We start from the raw sequence: 22,328 nt of genomic DNA, 5'->3' as shown, positions 1-22,328 counted from the left end.
AGGCTGGGGTGGTGGTGGTGTGTGTGTGTGTGTGTGTGTGTGTGTGTGTGTGTGTGTGTGAACATGGCACTGGGAAGCCTGCTGCAGGAGAATGGAGGGTTCCAGGTGAGCCTGGGCCACGGAGTTCTAGACCAGCCTGGGCTATATAGCAACACGCCAGTCATATTTTGCAGTGTGGAGAACATCTAGCATGCAGGCCTAGAGGAGAGGACACAAACCTATAGAGGAAGCTGCCCCACAGGCCCTTTTAACTGTAGGAGGAGAGAGACAGAAGAGACTGAAGGTACATTTTTAAAACATCATATTTATTTATTTTTTCACATTGATTATGAACCCTTTTCCCTTAACAGTTGTGGGTATTTTTGGTGTATCCACACTTGTTTTTAACAAATGAATGAGCTTTGCTACCTGCTTAGCAGGTCAAGACATTGCTCCCCGATGGTAACTTTTCCACTCTGGGTGTTCCTGACAGTGCAGGGCTCCAAACCAGCAGGAATTTTATTTGCTAGGGTGGCAGGAATATTCTCTGCTGCTGATAAACTTCCAGAAAGGGGAAGCTCAAGGCAGGGCAAAGGAAGCTCCTGCTGTTTTTGGTTTGTTTGTTTTTTTGTTTTTGTTTGTTTTTTGTCTTTTTGAGGCAGGGTCTCACTTAGCCAAGGCTGACCTCTAACTGCCAAGGATGACCTTGAACCTCTGATCCTCTTGCTCTTCAGCTGGAGTGCTGGGATATGTCTGCCTGTCACACCACAGCTTATGTGGCGCTGAGACTGGACTCACAGCGTCATGCATGCTAGACAAGCATTCTGCCAGTTAAGCTACGTTCCCATTCCCACTTTGTCTTCTTTCCACGGTCTTTCTTCTGGGTAGCCTAGAGCTAAGCTTTACCTCGGAACCACATTCTCTCCCCTAGAGTCGTCCCCTGTCCAATCAGGATCAACCCTGCTGAGAGTATGTGCACCAGGGTGTGATGATTGTGTGAACCTAGGGTTCACTAGGACTCCAGGAAACTCCAACATGGGAGACATATACCTTCACTGCCAATGCTCAGGAGTATGAGCAGGTCCTTGTTTCAAGCTTTTTTTTGTTTGTTTGTTTTTATGTTCTAATCTCATAAGTGAATTGCAGGAAACACATCACACCCGCAGCATACATACACCTGAGAAAAGTGGATGCCTATCCCCATTAAGGCTGGTGGAGTAGACGGGAGAGGCAGTGATGGTTGGTGACAGTACAAAGATCTGGAAACAGTGGAGAAAGCAAGCCAGGCTGAGGATGCAGAGGCAGAGGTCCACTGTGCTTCCTGCCTGGGTTGTTTTCCCCCACATACAAGAGATGTTATTTTAAGGCTAATTCTCTTCACAGCTCACTGATCATATGTGTGTTTATATAAAGTTCTTTTTTTTTTTTTAAGATTTATGTATTTATTGTATATATAGTGTTCTGCCTGCATGTATGCCTGCAGGCCAGAAGAGGGCACCAGATCTCATTATAGATGGTTGTGAGCCACTATGTGGATACAGAGAGTTGAACTCAGGACTTCTGAAAGAACAGCCAGCGCTCTTAATCTCTGAGCCATCTCTCCAGCCCTATATAAAATTCTTTATAAACTATTTTAGTAAGAGCCAATGGTGTCCCTGAATGTATTAAGTTAGCTTATATTACTTCTCAGAGACAGCCACATCCCATCCCATTATACTTCTCCAACAATTTTCCTTATGAGATCGCCCAGTTTGGATTCCTGTTTCCAAACACTGCTGCCCTTGCTTGGCATCCCAGATCATTCACAGGCTGAGAGACAGTGGAGCCTCCTCTCTTGGTGAGCTCTCAAGCACCAGACTTCACCCAGACCAAAAGTGGCTTTCTGAAAACCAAATCATTGCCTTTGATTTCTATAAACTACCAATTTAGCCCAGATCCTGTCATCCTGGGGTCAGAGGCATGAGGTCACCACACAGCACCCAGGGGCTCAACTCCTCCAGAGTAATTTCCTAGACACCTCCACAAGTCACAGAACCCTTTCTACTGTATAATAGAGAGTATAACAACCCCACCCACCCTCCCACCATCCAGACACCATTGCTCCAGCTGCAGGTCAAGCTGGGCTTCGGGGTGGAAGGCAAGATGGCCTCAGCTTTGGCCCCTCCTGGACCATCCCCAGGGGGAATGTACAAGTTCATAGGAAGCAGAGAGACCAGCAATTTACAAGCCGGCAGAGCTGCACCGGGGTTTGTGTAGCGATGAGTGGTGTCCATGCTTGGGTATTCCATGGTCACTCTTGGGTGCTTGGGATCTGAATGGAAAAGAAGGAAGGAAGGTTGGAGGCCCTTCCCAAGGCTCTGGGTCTCCAGTACTGTAGGAATCTGGTGAGAACCCAGTCTCTGCTCAGGTCTCGCAGATCTTCACAGGAACCTCCTGGGACACTGAATCCTTGCTTGCTGGGGCGCAGTATTCCACCAGAGAAGTGCGTCTACAACATCAAAGGGGTGTCACATCCTGCTCTCCACCTGCTTCCCTGCCTCCTGCCTGGGAGTCAAAGAGCCTGGCTGCAGACTCTTGCTGTGGCCCTCCCTCAGCCTCAGAAGATCTAAGAGGGGTTCCCTCCTCTGCCACGTGGGCTCAGAGGCTCTCCAAAGACCCCACCATGCTGTCTGTCTCTGGTGCTGGGCCTGAACTGCCTGAAAGTCCCCACCACACTGCTGCCCCCGTCCATCTGTCTGTCCGTGGCATTCATAACTCTTCTAATAGACACCTTATTCCCTATCTCGGTGTCCTCTTGAACCCCCACCCCAAACCTACCAGGTACAGGGAGGATGGTGCCAGGCATCGAACCACCATCACATACTTGGTCACTGCAGGGGGCCCAGAGCCACAGCTTCTTCCTGCCTTCAGTGCTGAGGTGACAGTCCCCATCCCCTAAGCCTGTGGCCTTCTCCACTGTCTGAACATCCCCTGTGGATATCCACAGCTTCACCGATTAACAAGTCCTCAGCTGGACCATGGGCTTCCTTCGCAGGAGCATGCCGTCCCATCAAGGTGCCCCTCCTGGACCCACTTCCCACAAGTCACTGGGACTGCCCCCCTCTTCAAGCTGCCCAGGGGTCCTGCCCACAGGCACAACAATGCTGCTCAGTACCTTGATCCCCTCTGTCCCCTGAGCCCACAGCTCCTCCTCTCTGCCTCCACTCTGTCATTCCTCTCCCTTCACAGCCTAGGTGAAGGACCCCCAGGGCAGCAGATGTCCTGGGGTGTCTATCTGGTAGAGTCAGGGCCTCCCTCAAGATGCGCCCTGCACAGAAGGGCAAACTCCTTATCACCAAGTCAGGTGTTCCTGGAATGTTGCATGTGGCCTGGGCATAAACCCTGTAGTGGTTCTGACAGGAGAGAAGCATCCTGAAGGGACAACGGTGCGCCTCCCTTCGGCTCTCAGACCTTTGAAACAACGAAGGCCAAGGAATTGGGATTTCCCCAGGAGTCTCCTGCTGAGGAGAGGAGGCCAGAATCTTGGAGGAGAGCCTGGAGCCGGGACAACGGTGGACAGGACCACACTATGACTAGGACTGCTTAGCATACCTCTATTTAAACTTTAATCTCCTGTCAGTACTCCAAAGGTTAACTTTGGGTGGGTGGGTGGGTGGGTGGGGTCCCTGAACCTTTTTATTTATGAATAAATCTCCTTTCTCTGCTTTTCACTGTTACTCTAATTGTCCTGTTGGGGACAGGTGGCTGAGCTTGGCTTGTTAGGGCTGTCACGACCCAAGCCCTGGGAACAACAGGGATGCCCATCTGGCCCACATACCCTGGGCCAAATTATTTACCTGGCTGAGGGGAGCAGGCACATGGTCACTCGGGCACACACCTGGGACGTTGCCCACTGCAGCCACTGGATATCATCAGGGATGTCAGGGAGCCACGTCACTAACCTGTGGGAAGGAAGCCAAGGACACCACCGTGCATATACTATACATATAAACACACAAGCACATATCACACACACACACACACACACACACACACACACACACACGGGTTTACTGTATCAGTCTGAAGATAAACCAGAAGAAAAGTCAATAAAAAGCAGCCATCTCCCAAGGGTAGCCTTCATCCACAGGAACTGCCACTGTCACGTCTAACCCCGATCTGATAAGCTCCTTAAGGCGGATCTGGCTGCCATCACATCAGTGAACCTTCTAAAATCCATAAAGCAAACCAGGCCACTCAGGCTTCCAAAAAAACTCCTGGGAATAAATGCCGAAGGCTTCAGCTCAGTGGGGTCAGTCAACCTAATTTCTCAAGGGCTGATGGCAAGTGCTGGCTGAGGCCTAGGCTCTCCACGGAGGCCAGCTGTTCGTGGACACCATGAACCCAATGATAGTACCATGGGGGCCAAAAACATCCGTAGGCTCTGGCAAGAGGCAGGTTGCCGGTGAGTGCCAACCCAGAGCAGGAGGCCCATTCTACAGGGGGTCACTGGATCATTAAAGCTGCCCAGGGATTTTGATGGAGAAATTGGAGGTTGGGCTGCTGTAGGGTGCTAAAATGGAAATGCAGGGGATGCACACAAGACTCTAGCTTGCTGCATGTCCTACCCAGAGGTGTGTGAGCAGACCTACCCAAATGGCAGGTTTGCCGTGGAGCAGATAGAGAAGAAGCACAGAGGCAGACCTGGGTTCCATTTATTTCTTTTCACACAGGGTCTCGTTTTTCTTGTCAGGCTGGCCTAGACCTCCTGGGCTTTTTAGCTTCCCAAGCAGCTGGGCTGTAATTGGGAGCGGCTGACTGGGCTAAGAGATTCTGTAGCCTCAGCCAGAAGGGGAGGGAGCCAGACATTGCTGAGGACCAGTACAACTGTAAAACTTGGTGGCATATCCAAGCATCTAGGAAAGACAAGGAGAGACCTGCCTCCTGCCGTAGTGGGCTGGGTCAGCATTAGTCACTGCCTGGGAGCTGTGCTGGTGACCATAAAATAACATAAGTGGGGTGCAAATGGGGAGGTGAATCATGCCTGACATCCTGAATGCACATGAGAGGTTGAGGCAGAAGGCTGACTTGAGTTTAAGGTCAGTCTGGTCTACACAGGAAGTTCCAGGCTAGCTTGGGCTTCGGAGTTAAAATTCTGGCTCAAAAGTTTGTACACACGGGGCAGAGAGATGGTTCACAGGGTGAAGATGCTTTGGGCCATGTCTGACACCTTGAGTTTGATTTCCAGGACCCACACAATGGGAGGAGAGAACCAACTTTGGAAAGTTATCCTCTGACCTCCACACACAGGCTATGGCCCTCATGAGTGTTTGCACAGATGCGCGTACATGCACACTCACACAAAATCAATAATAATAATAATAATAATAATAATAATAATAATAAATTATATCAATTAATAATAATATTAATAATAATAAAAATAAATGTAAAAATACCCCCAACATACGGACACCCCCACCCCCACATACACTCCCACTTATACAGACATACCCCTCCACACCCCTCCCCCAACACACACACACACACACACACACACACACACACACACACACACACACACACACATACACACACGAAGAGAATGCTCACATAAAAGAACAGGAAGGAAGGACCAGTCAGTTTAGAAGTTGACTTATGCTGCTAATGTTAAAACCAGAGAGAATGCTGGGCAGTGGTGGTGGTGCACACCTTTAATCCCAGCACTCAGGAGGCAGAAAAAGGTGGATCTCTGATTTCAAGGCCAGCCTGGTCTGCACAGAGAAACCCTGTCTTGAAAACCAAAACCAAACCAACTAAACAAAAATAACCCGAAGAATGGGACTGGAAGGCAAATCTGAGGAGACTTCAGATTGGAGGCAAAAAGTCAAAGGTCTGAAAAATGCAGAAAAGAGAAAGTTCCTGAGCCCGGAATCCAACCCAGAGACAAGGCTTTCACAAGAGCCCCAGGAAAAGGGGAGGAATGGCCATGGAAAAGAAAGAACTACAGACATAATTACAGAAAGTCCAGTCCCCAAACCGCAGGAGAGCCAGGCTTTGACTGAGAAAGTGCCAGTCGGTAGAATGAAAGACTAGCCCAGAAGGGCCAGAAATACAAAGCCACCAGCCACAGAGGAGGAGAACCAGGTGGACGTGGACTCCTCATGAGTAATCCCGTGAGAGCCTGGCTTGGGGCTCAAGAGGACAGACTGTGGGCTGCAGGTCTTGGAGCAGCTGCCCAGCAGTCAGATGTAAAAAACAGCGGAGGCTCCAGGGAGGCCAGCAGAAGTTTCCCTAGGGAATTGGTGTGGCTCCGCTTCGGCAAAACAATCGAGAACACCCGGAAAAAGACAGGGCCCAGCCGGGGTGGCACACACCTTTAATCCTAGCACTCAGGAGGCAGAGGCAAGAGGAGCTCTGAGTTCGAGGACAGCCTGGTCTACAGAGTGAGTTCTAGGACATGGAAGGGCAGGGCTGTGTGGTGGCCATGGGGCACCAGTCCAGATGAGACAAGGACACCAGGAGAGGGCCAAGGCAAATGGCACAGCCAGGACTTCCAGATGATGCCTCTCTCCCTCTCAGCCTCCATCTCTCTCCTCACCTCCTCTCTCTCCCTCTCCCCACTCCCCCTTCCTTGTGGTACTGGGACTGAGGCATTGAACCATGGTAACTACCCATTCCACCAGTGAGCTACATGCCCAGGCACATTCTGTTTTTGAGACAGGGTCTCTATATATGTATCCCAAGCTAGTCTTAACTAACGCTGTGACCCAGGGTGGTTTTGAACTCCTGATCTTCCTGCCTCAGCCTCCATTCAGAGTGCTAGGACCACAGGTGTGTACCACCACACCCAGTATAAATATCTGAAACATTCTGAGTATTGGCATGATGCTCAAAACATTTCTAATTTTTTTTTAACCTGTTTGAAATTGCTTAACTGGTAAGCCTATGCAAATACCCAGAATTCCAAAGCAACAACAACAAAACCAAATCCTCAGAAGTCTCAGACACTTTGCTCCTAAGCATCTTGGGTAAGGGATGTCAGCCTGAAAACAAATCACTGTTGCCAGCTGAACATGTGGGCACATGCCACAGGCAGGACCTCGCTGGGCCTTCTGATTATCCTCTGCCCCAGGCAGGCTCACCTCTGTCTCTTCAAAGGTAAGCTGAGGTGCAGAGAGGTACATTCATTAGTCCAGGGCCACGCAGCTGTGGAAGGGTGCAGCCAGGTGTTAGGCCAGGATAGTCTGATGGCGGAGCTGAGCTGCTGCCCCACTGTGCTGTGTGAGTGGGAGCCCCAAGTTCCAGGCCACCTCACTTCTGTCTCCTAACTGCTGATTCTGACTTACACCATTCAACCATGGCCAGAGGGCACGGGCCTCTCAGCTCAATACTGTGATTCGAAAGACAGGCCCAAGGACAGCAAGGACCTGCCTCTAGGCCTGGCCTTCCTACTCACCAGCTCAGTGGCCATAGTGTTGTGGCCTCTACCCCTCCCTGCCTCAGTTTCCCCAGGGGATCATGAATGGCTGGACTAGGGCTCTATGGCCAGCTCTATGAGTCTGCAGATGGCTTCAGAGCTTACACCATGTTGCAGATAGCCATGGCTGAAGGAAGGAGGGCCTCTCTTGTGACACATACAGCCAGCCTGGGCCGGAGCCACTACCAGCTCACTGAACTGTCACTCCAGGCCTCGATGCTTACCTGTGGACTGTAGCAATGGCCAACTCGACAGGCAGAGTACAGGGCAGCATGATGTAAGACAGAATTCTGATGGGCAAGAGGTTGCAGGCTTTGCTCAGGTAGCCGTCTCTGTCCTTAATCGCTTCACTCAGAGCTGAAAAGAGCAATTTGGAACCACAGCTCTGTCTGACTCCTGAGAATAGCGGGATTCAAGCCCCTCTGCCCAATAGGGCTCAGACCAGCTTTGAAAGAGAGGAAGCCTGGAGCCGACAGCCGGGCCGCAGTTCAGAGGGGACACACTGCGGTTTGTGAACCGTTCCTCTCACAGCCAGGGTGGTGCAGAGGTCAAACACCAGCCAAGCCTGGTGGTTCGGGCTTCCAATCCCAGCCCTTGGGAAGCTGAAGCAGGAGGATTTCGAGTTGGAGGCCAGTGTGAGCTACACAGTGAGATAGTCTCGGAGAGAAAAGAAGACATGGAAAAGAGTTCCATCTCTCCCTCCCACCTCCCCACCTCCCCTCTGCCGGCACATGTTTAGGCCTGTGGCTCTCTCATGTTTCCAGATGAGGGTGCACACCGCTTCCCAGCCACCCTTGGCCTCGCTCCTCTCCTCCGCTGCCTCTTGCTTCCTGCAGCCTGACCTTTGATCCCCCTGATGACCTCCTGACACCACCCACAGAACAGCTACTGCCTGAAGGACAGACACAGGGTTCCATTCATGGCTGAGTCTCTCTGGATGGAAGCTGGGCCTGGCTGGAAGCTGTTTGTGGGCTAGTCTGTCTGACTTGGCAGACCGGACCACGGTCACATGCCGCCGCGGTTACTCAGCAACACTCTTATAAACAACAAACGCTGACTCTTCACAGAGTTGGATGCCGGAAGAGGCTAAGTGTTAAGGCGCCAGCAGACACTGGTGTCCGGTGAGGGCCCAGGTCATAGGTAGCACCTCCGTGGGCCGAAATACCGGAGGATATCTACCGGCCCTCTGTACAGCACCCATCTCATTTGGAAGGCCCTGCCCCCAGGAGTTGTCCCAATGCTTGCCTCCCAACACCACATCCCCTTGGGAGCTTGGATTTCAGTGTGAGAATCATTTGTGTTCTTGAGATAGGGTCTCGTGTAGCCCAGGCTGACTCAGAGCTCACTATGTGGCCAAGGCTTGCCTTGAACCCCTGATCCTCCTGGCTTCACCTCCTAAGGTCAATACCACATTAGGCTGTCAGCACAGGAATTTTGAGGGACACAAACATTTAGAACATGTCATTGTCCACTCAGCAGCCAGTGACACAGAATACATCACGTGGAGGTTAAAAAAAAAAAAATGGTGGCTGAAGAACGAGGGAGACAAGGAGAGACAAATGGACAACTGTGACCCCCAAAGGCATTCTGAATGAAGAGTTGGGAGACAGAGGCTGAATCCCAGGTCCTCCCTCATATCTATGGCTCTAATCAGAGCTGGAGCCAGTGGGGAGGCAGCCTGGCAGGGTGGGCCTGGGCCTGGCTGCTGGGCTGGAGCTTGTGTGGGTAACCTGGGCTCAACTGGATCAGCGTTCCTCCTGATCATGACCTCTAGGTACAGGGATGGGTGGCAGTGGCCAGCTTGTGCAGGAGATGGAGATGTCCTTATGGCCTGTCCCCATAATCCCTTTCCCCCTCACACACAGCAAGTGGCCCAGTTGCTTACACTGACCATTGACCGGCACACCTTAGTCTCATCCCGCCCCAGTATAGCAGTACCTGTGCTGAGCTGGGGGGACAAGGTCTCCTGGATGCTCTCATCCCAGGGCACAGCTGTAAGGTACAGGCTGGCTGGTAGCTTGTCCCCCATGTTTTCCGGGCAGAGCGGCGTGGCTTCTGACTCCATCTCCTCTGAGGACAGACTCAGGCCGGGCTGTGGCCCATTACAGATGCCTGCAAAGAACAGGGAGATGCCCATGAGGGTAGAGATGGGAGACAGCTGTCAGCTACCCAGCCACACTCAGCCCCAGGTGGCGGGGGAGGCGAGCCAACACAGCAACTTCATGCCTGCTATAATCCCACACAGGACACATCAAAACTAGACGTGCCGTGTGTGCAGCCGGGCAGATGGGAGTGTGGTCCCTGCCTCGCTCACTCGCTCACTCTCTAGCTGTGTGGGATTCTCTCTGCTTCAGAGTCAAACACTACACCGAACAAATATCTCTTCTCCCACAGGCCGAGCACTTTACAAATCCCAGGCCCTGAACGACAGCCCCGGGGCCATTCAACAGCTACCAGAATCACCAGTTCCACTCGCTGGCTGAGGAGACAAAAGCACAGAGACTCATTCAGAGTCCCATGACCACTACTCGGCAGAGCCAGGACTGGTGACACCCTTCCACCACTCGGCTTCCAAGTACTGAGAGGCAGGCAGGGCCATATCTAATCCTGGTCTGTCTTTCTTCTCCCTCGTGATTTTTTTGTTTCTTTCCCTTGAGTCAAGGTCTCACGATATAGCTCTGGCTGACCTTGATGTTGCAATCCTCCAGCCTCAGCCCCCTAAGCCCTGGGACTGCAGGTCTGGACCAGCAGCCTAACCGAGAAGCAACACCTTGAAGGGTTTTTTTGTTTTTTGTTTTTTTGAAACAAATCAACGTCCTCCAATCCCAAGATGGAGCAGCATTTTGGATAAAGTAGCCAACCCCTTGTGTGTGCGCGTGTCTGTGCATGTGCATGTCTGTGTGCATGTCTGCACCTGTGTGGGGTGCTGGGCACTGCTTCCCCTCACTATACTGCAGCTCACCTCTGGCTTGCTCCACCCTCGATTTGGCAGCCCTCAGTGGCTCCCAAGTCCACACGTCACACTTCCTGTGCCCTCTTTGTCCCTCTTTCAGTGTCCCCACCCTGTGTCACTCCAGCCACACGGGCCTCCTCTCATCACCTCTGGGAGCCACAGGCCTTGACTCCTGCTCCCAAGCTCTCCCACTCATCCAGGGCCCACACTCTCCAGGACATCCTTCTCTTGTTCAGGCCCTGACGATCTCGATCTCATGGGTCAGCCCGAAGCCTAGATCTCCCCGCCAGTTCACCACCGCCCTTCCACATGCCCATCCCGCCTCTTCATGAGGCCGCGGAGGCTGCTTGCCATGGCCCTGCGGCCTTCAGAGTGGATGAACACACATCTGTCCTTACAAAAGGACCATCTCCTGTCTCCACAGATGTGCTTCAAACCCACACATGCCAGGCAAATGTTCTACCAACCCTCTTTTTTTTTCTTCTTCCCTTCCCTTCTCTTCCTTTCTTTTCCTGATGGGCTTGGGTACTGAATCCAGTGCCCTCTCTGTGCTAGGCAAGCACACTGGCACTGAGCTACAGCCCCAGCCCTTTTAGGGAGCCCCTGACTCAAGAACTGTTAAAAAAAAAAATCAGGGTCTCACTAAGTGGCCCAGGGTGGTCTCGAGCTCATTTGGCAACCAGGGTAGGCCTTGAACTGCAATCCTCTGCCTTAGCCTCCTGAGTAGCTGAGATGACAGGTCCACGATACCAGGCCCAGCTGGTGACAAGGGACATGTTTTTTAGGAAGGACCAGCTTTCCTCACTGTGTGACTGTGGGATGTGCCCATGTAAACTAAGGTAGTCATGATATCAAAATACCATTCCACTGTGTGACTACATATACACAGCCCAGCATGGCCTAGGTGAGCTTGGATGACTCAAGTGTAGGGCCTGCTAGGAAGAAGACTCATCCAGTGGGCGGGGCCCCGTCATGGGCTGGGGCCCAGATCCTGATGGCCTCATCCGGAAACTGCTCCCAAACCCTGTCACACCTGAGCCCATTACACTCAAGGCTCACAAAAGAGCTCAAAGAGAAAGAAACAAGCGGCCTGCAGAGGAGGGGCCCTAGGGTGGCGTCAGGCTGCCCAGGTTCAAATCCCAGCCCTCCTCAGAATGGCTGCCCCTGCATCCTCTCCAGCCCGCATCCCATCTATACAAGGGGCAAAGGCTTCCTATCCCAGAGGGCTGAGAAGTGGGCAGAGCGAGACTGTGGGGAAGGCCATGAGAATGGATGACAGAACCGAAGGACTCTGCGGTCACCCCCAGCCTGGACCTACCGTTCTCTGCCAGGAACCGGAAGGCGTCCAGGTACCCTTGAAAGCACAGCTCTCCCATCACCTGTGAGCAAATCAGACAGGTGACCCACAGGGACCATGACTGCCATCTCTCCTGAGGACCAAGGACATCCAAGGCTTTGGAGGAACCCTGATTCGGTTTCCCCAGGTCTCAGCTCCAATGTCCTCTCCACAGAAGCTCTGCCAGCAAGATCTATGTTCCAGGCAGATGGCGCCTGGGGCTAAGCTGTCACTCTAACCAACACGGAACTACCCTACCTGTCCCTGGACATTCATGGCCGAGCATCACGCTTGGTGAGCAACATCAGTACATGCAGCCTAGTTCTCAGGACCCCTGTGGCTACACAGTGGCTGCACTATAACACCAATCAGCAAAGGGAAGCTCTGTGTCTGGTGGCTCCTTACCATGGTACAACTCAGAATCATGTTTAGGAACCAAAGTGAAAAAAAAAAAAAAGTTCTGGGTTAGGGGCGTGGCTCAGCAATGTAGCTCTTGCCCATAATCCACCAGTGAGGGTTGGGGGGGTGTGGCTCAGTGCAGCGCTCCTTGTCTGGCTTCCATCCTCAGCGTCACAAAAGAAGAAACCCCCAAATGTCTGGGGCAGTGCCCCTGATTCATTTAAAAATATTTAGTGTGTGTGTGTGTGTGTGTGTGTGTGTGTGTGTGTACATACGGAGGTCAGAGGACAATTTACCAGAGTTGGTACCTTCTCTTGCCATATGGGTTCCCAGGAATAAATTTAGTCCTCATGCTTGGCAGCAAGCACCTTTACACACTGAGTCATCTTGAGGGCCCACGATCTTTTTGTTTGTTTGTTTGTTTGTTTGTTTGTTTGTTTGTTTGTTTTTGAGGCAGGGTCTCTCTCTGTCTCTCTGTCTCTGTCTCTGTCTCTCTCTCTAGCCCTGGATGTTTTGAAATCCCGTATATAGGCCAACCTGGGCTTAAACTCACAGAGATCCACCTGCTTCTGCCTTCTGAGAGCTGGGATTAAAGGGGCACAGCACCGTGCCTTGGTTGTGTGTGTGCATTTAAGATTTATTTTTTAGTTTTTAATTATTTATACAGGTATGTTCATATGTATACAGAGGCTCACAGAAGCCAGAGGCACTGGAGTTACAGGCGATTGTGAGCCCGATGTGAGTGTTAGGAATCAAATTCAGATCCTCCACAAGAATAGAGTATGCTCTTCACCTCTAAGCCATCTCTCCAGCTTGTTTTGTTCTTAAACATTTTTTTAAACGTAATTTGTGTATTTTATGTGAGTGCTCTGTCTGCTTGTATGCCTGCCAGAAGAGGACATCAGATCCCATTATAGATGGTTGTGAGCTGTTATGTGGTTGCTGGGAATTGAGCTCAGGATCTCCAGAAGAGCAGCCAGTGCTCTTAACTGCTGAGCCATCTCTCCAGCCCTCTTTTTTTTTTTTTTTTAAAAAAAAAAAAAAAAAAAAAAGGAAGGGTCTTTTTAGGTAGCTCAGGCTGATTTCAAGGTCTCCATCCTCCTGCCCCAATTTTCTGGGTGCTGGAATACAGGTATGTACCACCCCTCCTACCCTACTGTGGGTAGTGCCAATTGTCAGCTTGACAGAATCTAGAGTCACATAGGAGATGGGCCTCTGAACATGCCTGTGGGAGTTTATCATGGTGTGTTAATTGGGGTAGGAAGACCCGCCCACTGTGGGTGGCACCACTCCCTGGCTGGGATCCTAGATTTTGTAAGCAGAGAAGGAGAGCAGGGTTGTAGCACATATCCATCACTCTGCTTCCTGACCATGGACTCGATGTGAGCAAGTGCTCTAAGCTCCTGCCACGTGACTTCCCTTGAAACGTGAGCCTGAATAAATCTTTTCAGAAAACTTGCTCTTGTCAGGATATATATAAATATATATATATCACAACAGGAAAAGAAACTTAGACACCATCCCCCAGCCCTGACTTTTTTTTAAAAAAGATTTATTTATTTATTATGTATACAGTGTTCTGTCTGCATGTACACCTGCAGGCCAGAAGAGGGCACCAGATCTCATTACAGATGGTTGTGAGCCACCATGTGGTTGCTGGGAATTGAACTCAGGACCTCTGGAAGAGCAGCTGATGCTCTTAACCATTGAGCCATCTCTCCAGCCCCAGCCCTGACTTTTTAGACCCAGATTCCTGGAAGTGGAGCCTGAACTCTGGGTCAATCCAAGTGACCCCCAGTGGAGCCTGTGGCCAGAGGGATAACCAACCAGCTCTAGGACAGCAACATTTCTGAGTCACTATCATGGCACAGTTTATCCCTGTTTGCTCATGGAGGGACTAACAGGTGTCCCCAGCTATCTGGGAGGCAGACAGCAGCACCCTAGCACCCCACTCACCTTCACATCCGGTGGGAAGAGCGCTCTGCTTAGAAGGTGGAGGTTCCTAGTACAGAGGCGGAGACTGAGGTTGGTGACATTCACCTGGAAGAAGTTGGTAGACTTGACTTTGGGGCAGATGTCATGCTCGCCATAGAAAGGGGACACTGTGATGGTGGTTTTGGCATCCAGCAGGGGGACATTGTCACTCACGCCTCCATCCACGTACCGCTGTAAGGAAGAGGGAATGGATGATACTGTTTTCTGAGACACTGCAGTCCATACGGTGGCCCAGGGACCACTCTTCCTGTGGCTTCTGACTGGCTTTCAAGGTTGCTGTGTGCTGTGGCATAGGATGCCCACTGTGCACGGGTGCCAGGCAGAGAGACACATGGAGATGAGAGTCCACCCCATGTGTGCTTGTCAAGTCCTAAGGCCAGGTAGACACCCATAGGTGAGTCCCTATCATGTGCATAAGGGGGGCATATAAACTAGGGGTGCTATATGTCCTGGGGACAGAGTGTGATATGAACCCTGTCCCCAAAGGAGACACATGGCCACAAGTTCAAATCCAGACCCCCGTTGCTGCTTGGGAGATCTGGGACAAGATATTTAATCCAGCCTGGTTACCTGTAACATTTTTCTTTTGGGGAGGGGGTAGGTTAGCCTTGAACTCATGATCCTCCTGCCTCAGTCTCCTGATTGCTGGGATTATCTATGAAAGTCACCATGCTCATGACCGTCTTACATAGTTAAGGCTGGCCTTGAACTCCTGACCCTCCTTCCTGAGGAAAAGCATTCTAGGAAGTCAGGGGACATCACCAAGATGCTCCTGGGTCCCTTCCACTTAATTCTGGAAAGATCATATGCCTACATCATGTCACAAGAAGACTGGGGACCAGTATCAAGAACCAAGATGTGCTTAGCAGGTAGGGTTCCTGGGCTATGTCCACAAAGGACACACATGTGGTACATATACATACACTCAAAAAACAAACAAACAAACAAACAAACAAACAAAAAGTAGATTGTTTCACTCTTGGTGTGCTGCACTTGCCTTTGAATCCCAGTACTTAGGAGAATTCTAGCCAAAGTTGCATAGTAAGACCCTGTCTAAAAGATTAAAAAAATGAAATACACAGCTAGCCTATAATTCCCCCTGAAAATCAACGACCTTACAAGAGTAATTTAATTCCTAAGCATCTTATACTTTAATTAGGCCACCAGGAGGATCCCCAGGGTGCTCAAGAGCAGATTAAGGGAGCCAGGCCAGTGTATCCAACAGACAGCAGACAGGAAGGTGGAAGACACTCCGGGGATGGGTGTGAGTCTGTGGATCGATCCTATGGGAATGGCTGGTATGGATTCTGTCCTCAACGCTGAAGATCCCAGCTCTGCAGTTAGACACAGTCATGGGCGCCAGAGCCCAGGTCACTGCAGACACTCAACTGTACATCCCCCCATCACCTCCCCCCAACAGGTATACTTACCTCACCCCGGAAGGAAGGAGGGATTAGGCCTGAGAAGAAAGGGATGAAGCAGGAGCACACCAGGGCCTGTGAGGACAGAGACATGACAGTCACAGGGTGCAGCACCTCCCTGTGCCCTTCTGTACTTCCCCAAGTGAAAGGCTCTCTGCACACACTGGGCTTCTGAACACCTGGGTGAATGACCGGCACTCAACACTTGTATCTGAGGCCCTTGGGTACATCAGCACTACTGGCTCCTTAACCATTTGCCTGCACACTCCACTCTTCAGGCCCCCAGGCTGACCACGCAGTTGACTTAGAACCATGCATCTCACACAGGGGCTGGAGGAAGCACAGACCTGGGCCCTCCCTCGGGGTTCTCCTGCGGCCAGTTAGAAGCCATGTGGGCCCAGTGGTCCCGCAGACCACACTTTGAGAATCACTGTGCTGGACAGAACAGTGTCCACTGAGAACAGAGAGGAACTGGCGGTTCAGAAGATACTAGAAATTCAAGTGGAGCTGGACAGTGGTGGCGCACGCCTTTAATCCCAGCACTTAGGAGGCAGAGGCAGGCGGATCTCTGTGAGTTTGAGCCCAGCCTGGGCTACAGAGTGAGTTCCAGGAAAGTCGCAAAGCTACACAGAGAGACTCTGTCTCGAACCCCCCCACACCCCCCCCACACCCCCACCCCCACACCCCCACCAAAAAAAAGAAAGTCAAGTGGAGAATTAGATTGCATGAAGCTACTGGCTACATGCACAGCCTCATAGAAACACATTCAGTCAAACACAGTTATCATTTAAGAACTATAAAAAGCCTCCGTGTGTGTGTGTGTGTGTGTGTGTGTGTGTGTGTGTGTGTGTCCCCAAATGGCATTTTGATATGGTAATTTATCTTTTGAGAGTAGAGGCAAATAGAAATGGTCCCATCCTGGAGAAGCCAGTCTCACTGCATAACATATATAGGTTGGGGTGTGAGGCACACCCAGGACCAGTTCTCTGAGTCTTGAAGGAGGAAGAGACACTTCTGTGAGGGTGCGGCTGCACAGCAGAGCACCTGCCTGGTATGCCCAAGGCCCTATCTGTTGTGGAATAATCTTCTTGTACACTGTGAAGATTTGTCACTCGGATTGTTTAATAAAAAGCTGAATAGTCAATAGCTAGGCAGGATTTGGGCGTCAGAGAGGATGCTGGGAAGCAGAAAAGCAGAGACATGGTGAGTTGCCAACTAGATGCAGAGGAAGCAGAACATGCAGGAGAGGTAACAAGCCATGAGCCATGCAACAGCACACAAATTAATAGAAACAGGTTAATGTAAGTTATAAGACTAGGTGGAAACAAGCCTAAGCTATCGGCCAAGCTTTTATAATTAATAAGAAGTCTCTGTGTGGTTATTTGGGAGCTGGTTGGGGGGACAGAAAAGTCCACCTACATCTATCTTCCAGCCCCAGCACTGGAAAAATTAAAAGAACTAAAGAGTGCTGACATGGTACGGCTTCCAGGGGCTACAGACCAATTCGCTGCAAGTACAGTGTTCACACGGTCCCGGTCCAGTGAGACAACGACCGTCCTGCACTGCTTTTTCATTTGACCACACCCAGAGAGGCGAAGGACTTACATCCACCACTTCATCTTTGGAATGGAAATCAGACACCAGCACATTCTCTCCATCCGACACCCTGGTGAGGGAGATGTAAACCTTGCCAGAAATGATCTGGTGGACATTGTCTGGGAGGGTCTCCTGGAGCCCATCTCGGACGCACTTGTTAATGTTGAAGAATGGATGGAGGGAGCCAATGTTGCGTCTCCTGGCTTTCCGCACGAGGTCCATGAGGATCTCCATGATCTGATCTGGGGACAGAAGACAAACACACAGAACAGGATACCACACTGGAGACCAGAAACCACACAGAACTCCTGAACTGTGGCTGGTCCCAATGAAGACACCGTAAAACACACCCTGTATTTTGGTCATGATTGAGCACATTCAATGAGGCTACATTCCAAAGATTTACTGGGTGATATTATCTCTTTCACAGTGGTTTACAGCCATTACAAAGTGATAATATTCTGGGTATGACTCAAAAAAAAAATCCATTTCACCCTTGTCTGACTTTATTCAATGGAACCACTAGGAAATATAAGATTGGCCTGAATGGCGTGTGGTGTGTATTTCATGGATGGTACTAAGCTAGGTCTTCCAGTAGCCCATGTATGTGAGAACTCCCACCTGCATGTCCACAAAGCCACAAGCCACCAACACATCAGCACCCCAGCCTTGGCACAAATGAACTGAGCATTAGAAGATACAGAAGAAATAATAAATAATGAGAATAACCTAAATGTTATTCTCAACTCTACCCTCTTGCTGAGGAAAGCACTCTGCCACCTGTCTGTCCTTCGGGTTGCCTTAAAAAATTTTTTTTAAAGATTAATTTATTTGTATGTGTGTGTGGGCGTGAGCTTATGTGTACCACGTGTGTGCCGGAGTCCATAAAGACCAGAAGAGAGCGTCACATTCTGAGGACCTAGAGTGACGAGTGACCATCAATTGCAAAGTGGGTGCTGGGAACTGAACTTGAGTCCTCTGCAAGAGCAGTAAGGGATCTTAACCACTGAGCCATCTCTCCAGCCACTAGACTGCCTTCAAGGGGAGCAAAATTTACTTGCTTTTGGAGACAGAAAGGATTGAGTAAAATGATGTCTATAAAATGCTCAACCCGGAAAAGGCTGCTGAAGTGGCTAGTCTCCATGTTAGGCTCGGAGCCCAGAATTCCCAGACTGCAGTGGGTGCACGGCACATTCGCGTTTCATCTGGCCTCACTCTCCAGCCCAGAGCCCTCGGGCTAATCCACCCTGTCCTGGCACTATATATAACCACCTCTTCCAGCCCCAAGCAGCGCAAATCCTGAACTCCACAAGGACAGACATATCCCAGCCTCACCTGATCCAACTCTAACCCTGACTACCAGCAAACCCCTCCCCCTTGCTGAGCGTGGCTTGAGAGTGAACCTACACACTACTGGCAGATCCTACCACCTACTCTGTCAAGATGCCCCAAGGGCCTGTGCCTGTCACAAACCTTCGGAAAACGAAGTTACTAACACCTTCTGTAGGTGTGGTTCTCAACCTTCCTAAATGCTACAAACCTTTAATACAGTCCCTCATGTTGTGGTGACTCCCAACCACAAAATTATTTTCGTTGCTACTTCATAACTGTAATTTTGCTACTGTAATGAATTATAATGTAATTATCTGTGTTTTCCAATGGTCTTAGGTGACTCCCGTATGTGGGGCATTCAATCCTCCAAGGGGTTGCAACCACAGGTTGAGAAATACTGCTCTATATGAAAGTAGGTATACTTCACATTCCTGAGGTCAATGCATTTAAACCTTGTCCCAATAATTATCCATCCACATGGAGGCCCAGAGGCCTCCATGTAAGAAATGCTTTTGGGGGGTTAGAGAGATGGCTCAGCGGTTAAGAGCACTGGCTGCTCCTCCAGAGGTCCTGAGTTCAATTCTAAGTACCCACATGGTGGCTCACAACCATCTGTAATGAGATCTGATTCTCTCTTCTGGTGTCCCTGAAGATAGGTCCCTCGTTTACATTAAATAAATAAATAAAAATTTAAGAAAAAAAAAAAAAAAAAAAAAAGAAATGCTTTTGGTCAGTGCTGAAACCCAGGTGTGCAATGGCCATTGGGCTGGTCTAGCCTTTCCAGAGGCCACTCTCTCTGACCTTTGCTCCTGTCTCCCTCCCTCACTGGGGAAGACAGACAAGCAGGCACACAGCCAGCTAGACCTGCTTGTCTTCTAATCCCATCAGCTCAGGGTCTGCTCACTGATCCTATCCAATGGCAGAGCTCCGCTCATCAGCAGGGACTTTTCCTGTGCCTGCCAACGTCATTCCTGGCTGGCTCTGGCCAGCTGAGCAAAGAGTAAAGTGTTGAAGAGGCCCAGATCAATAAGGGTTGATAAGGGGCATTATCGTGCCGCCTAGGGACCTTTGGGTGTCAGCAGCTTCCCCGTGGGCACTTAGCCGGGCCCTGCCCACAGTCTCAAAAGCATCCAGCTGTGATACTGGGAAGGGCATCGCACCCTAATAGTTTAGGGGATGAGAGAAGCAAATTCACCTCCTCTTGCTCATAGATGCATGCATGGGCAAATGTTTAATTAGGCCAAGATTCAAATGCCCAGAATGTCACTGCCAGTGACATGGATCTGGGAGAGGCGGCTGCCCCAGGTCAGTGAAGACAGGAAAGGGTGGAACTGGACCTGTCTGGGAATCCATTCCAGTCTCTAGGGAGGGTTCCAAATACTTTTCTAACGCACGCACCCCACCCCTAGCAGTCACCTCGCAAGGAGACCAGAGGGCTGGACTGCCACCCAGGGTTCAAGTCTGGGTACCTTCTGCCCCTCCTGGCGGCACCCACCATGGTACATTAGCCAGAGACACACAGGACAAACCCTTCGCGGCTCTGATGACAGGGACCGGAGGACCCCTGCGTTGCCTCCTGCACCTTCTTTTCTACTGATCCGGGATGGCCCAGTTGGCAGAACCCAGTGGAGGGCCCATTTCAAACCAGGGCGCCAGAGCGGGCCGGGAAAAAGATGCTCAAGTGTCTCCGGTGCACAGCGCGCCCGCTGCCGCCCGCCCTCGGAAATCCCACGCCGGGCCCCACGGCACCGGGAAAGGTGGGAGCTATCTGGGCAGGTTCTTTCGGGCACCCCGGAAGGTGTCGCCGATTCCCTAGGTGGAGAGGCCCTCCCCGCACGCAGGGCCTTGGGTGGTGGCCGTGAACGCACCGAGAGGGAGTCTGCATACGAAGGCGACCGCGTGCAGCGCACCGGCCGAGCAGCCGAAGAACGTGCGCGCCTCGCCGAGGAGGTGCGGGGCGCGCTCGCTCAGACACAGCGTGGCCCCGATGTGGTAGAAGCCCAGGAAGCCGCAGCCGGCGAACGACAGACTCGAGCAGCGCTCTGGGTCGTACATGGCGCTCGGCGCTCGGGGTGGCGCTGCACCTCAGCTCCGCTCCCGGTGCGCAGCTCTGAGCCTAGGGAGCCGCAGCCACCTAGGCAGTCCTCGGATGACGTCACCCAAGGCCCCGCCCCTCTCGGACCATGCAAATAAGCCAATGGGAGGACCAATGGGCGTACAGGGCTCCTGCCCCGCCCCCGCCCTCCTGGGCTTTCCCAAACCCAAGGCTTAGATGCTTGATGGACAGAAGTGGCTCTTTTCTTGTCTTTCAGGTCCTGGGTGGCACGCCCGTGACACTCTCTCCTTTCCTTTACTACACAGGAGATGCCACCATCTAAAAAGGACTTATTGTTTCCTTTATTTTCTTGTACGTTTTCTGCTTTTGCAGTTATTTATTTTGCTTTCTGTACGTTTTCAATTCATGGAGAGAGGTAGGAGATTTTCTTTTCTTTTAAGATACTAAGGAATTTTTTTTATCGTGTATTTTGCCTGCATGTATGTCTGTGCACCACGGGTGTACAGTGTCCAGAGAGGCCAGAAGAGGACGTTAGGGTCTCTGGAACTGGAGTTACAGACAGTTGTGAGCTATCACGTGGATGCTTGGAACCTGTCAAGAGTAGTTGGTCTCTCAACCACTGAACCATCTCTCCAGCCCCTTTCTTAATTTTACAGTACTAGGAACTGAACCAGAGGCCTCCTGTATGCTAGACAAACACTCTACCACTGAGCTGCATTCCCAGCCTCTTTTTCTTATGATATGTTGGCTCCTTTAGTTATTCAGTTGGCTTTGAATTCAGTCTTTACCCCAGCCTGGACTTCAACTTCTGACTGTCTTGCCTCAGCTTCCTAAGTAACTAGGATAACAGGATGCCACCACCAGGCAGGGCCTGAAGTTTCCATGTCAAAGTGTCACTTAAAAATAAAAAATGTGATTGGCAGGTGCTCATGAAGACAAGAGTTGGGGGAACTGGGAGCAAGATGGTTTCTGGTCTTGTCTGTGCCTGTTCAGGCTTCTGACAGAAAGCATCTTTGACCAGGTGGCTTAGATTCTAAAAGCCGTATTTTATTTTATGTATAGCAATATAATTTGTATATTACTCTAAAATAGAATTTCTTTTATTTAAAATGTATATTTAATATTTTAATGTGTACTCATTGGCTGCATGCATATCTCTGCACCACATACATGCTTGGTGCCCATGGAATCTAGAAAAGGGCATTGGATCCCCTGGAACTGAAGTTACAGACAGTTGTGAGCCACTATGTGGGTGCTGGGAATCGAACCCAGGACTTCTGGAGGAGCAGCATGTGCTCTTAACCACTGAGCCATCTCTCCAGCCCTATAGCAGAATAATTTGATACAATTTTAAGCAGAAGGAAAAAGAGAAAAAGTTTAAGGTATAAAATCCCTCACCCCATGAAACAAATTTCTTCTAAAAATACTTTCTTGAAGTGGGTCCACACAACCAATGTGTTCAGTGACTAGTAGTGTCTGATTCCTCCTGCACTAATGGTCCATGGGATTAAAAAGATATCCCCATTCTGTCACTGCTCAAAGGAGGAAAACAGGCTGGACTCTTTTGCAATGCAAAAATGGTTATTTGGTACTTCAATACCCTGAGAGTTGAATTCCTATGTCCATTATGGAGGGGAAAAACTATGACAGAGTTGAAACTAGAAAAAAAAAATTAGTTTTACATCCTGTCTTGTGACTCACGTGTCCTTTGTCCACATCCCTCTTTTGATCTCCCTTCTAAATTGTAGAAAAATAAAAGGGCCTGTTCGCCACTCATTGCCTTCTTGGCTATCCTCCTGTGC

The 22,328-nt window shown here is 50.6% G+C and overlaps 1 protein-coding gene across 3 annotated transcripts; it reads right to left on the bottom strand.

Annotated features, from left to right (window-relative positions):
- Positions 1-1,392: 1,392 nt before the first annotated feature.
- Pnpla3 (patatin like domain 3, 1-acylglycerol-3-phosphate O-acyltransferase) lies at positions 1,393-20,596 on the bottom strand. 3 transcript variants are annotated; one of them, XM_006980255.4, is made up of 9 exons: positions 20,339-20,593; positions 17,148-17,380; positions 15,552-15,617; positions 14,083-14,292; positions 11,710-11,770; positions 9,377-9,550; positions 7,663-7,795; positions 3,816-3,920; positions 1,393-2,467 (listed from the first exon to the last, which is right to left on the bottom strand). In XM_006980255.4, the coding sequence occupies exons 1-9, from the start codon at positions 20,523-20,525 to the stop codon at positions 2,383-2,385; spliced, it is 1,254 nt and encodes a 417-aa protein (XP_006980317.1). In that variant the 5' UTR covers positions 20,526-20,593; the 3' UTR covers positions 1,393-2,382. The 3 variants fall into 3 exon arrangements, with proteins under 3 accessions (XP_006980317.1, XP_006980316.1, XP_042121133.2); XM_006980254.4 differs by having other exon boundaries at positions 2,061-2,290; XM_042265199.2 differs by lacking the exon at positions 1,393-2,467 and adding an exon at positions 3,187-3,479 and having other exon boundaries at positions 20,339-20,596.
- Between the last annotated feature and the right edge of the window lie 1,732 nt (positions 20,597-22,328).

Source organism: Peromyscus maniculatus, chromosome 20 (assembly GCF_049852395.1).
Source record: "Peromyscus maniculatus bairdii isolate BWxNUB_F1_BW_parent chromosome 20, HU_Pman_BW_mat_3.1, whole genome shotgun sequence".
NCBI classification, from domain to species: Eukaryota; Metazoa; Chordata; class Mammalia; order Rodentia; family Cricetidae; genus Peromyscus; species Peromyscus maniculatus.
This window is presented reverse-complemented; position numbering and strand designations above follow the sequence as displayed.

Excerpts from the sequence above, each read along its gene's own strand:
- Pnpla3 (XM_042265199.2), bottom strand. The coding sequence starts at position 20,525 with ATGTACGACCCAGAGCGCTGCTCGAGTCTGTCGTTCGCCGGCTGCGGC. Across the intron at positions 11,771-14,082 it reads TCTTCCCACCGGATGTGAAG|GTGATGGGAGAGCTGTGCTT; the intron begins GTGAGTGGGGTG and ends ATTTGCTCACAG. Across the intron at positions 9,551-11,709 it reads CCGGTTCCTGGCAGAGAACG|GCATCTGTAATGGGCCACAG; the intron begins GTAGGTCCAGGC and ends TGTTCTTTGCAG.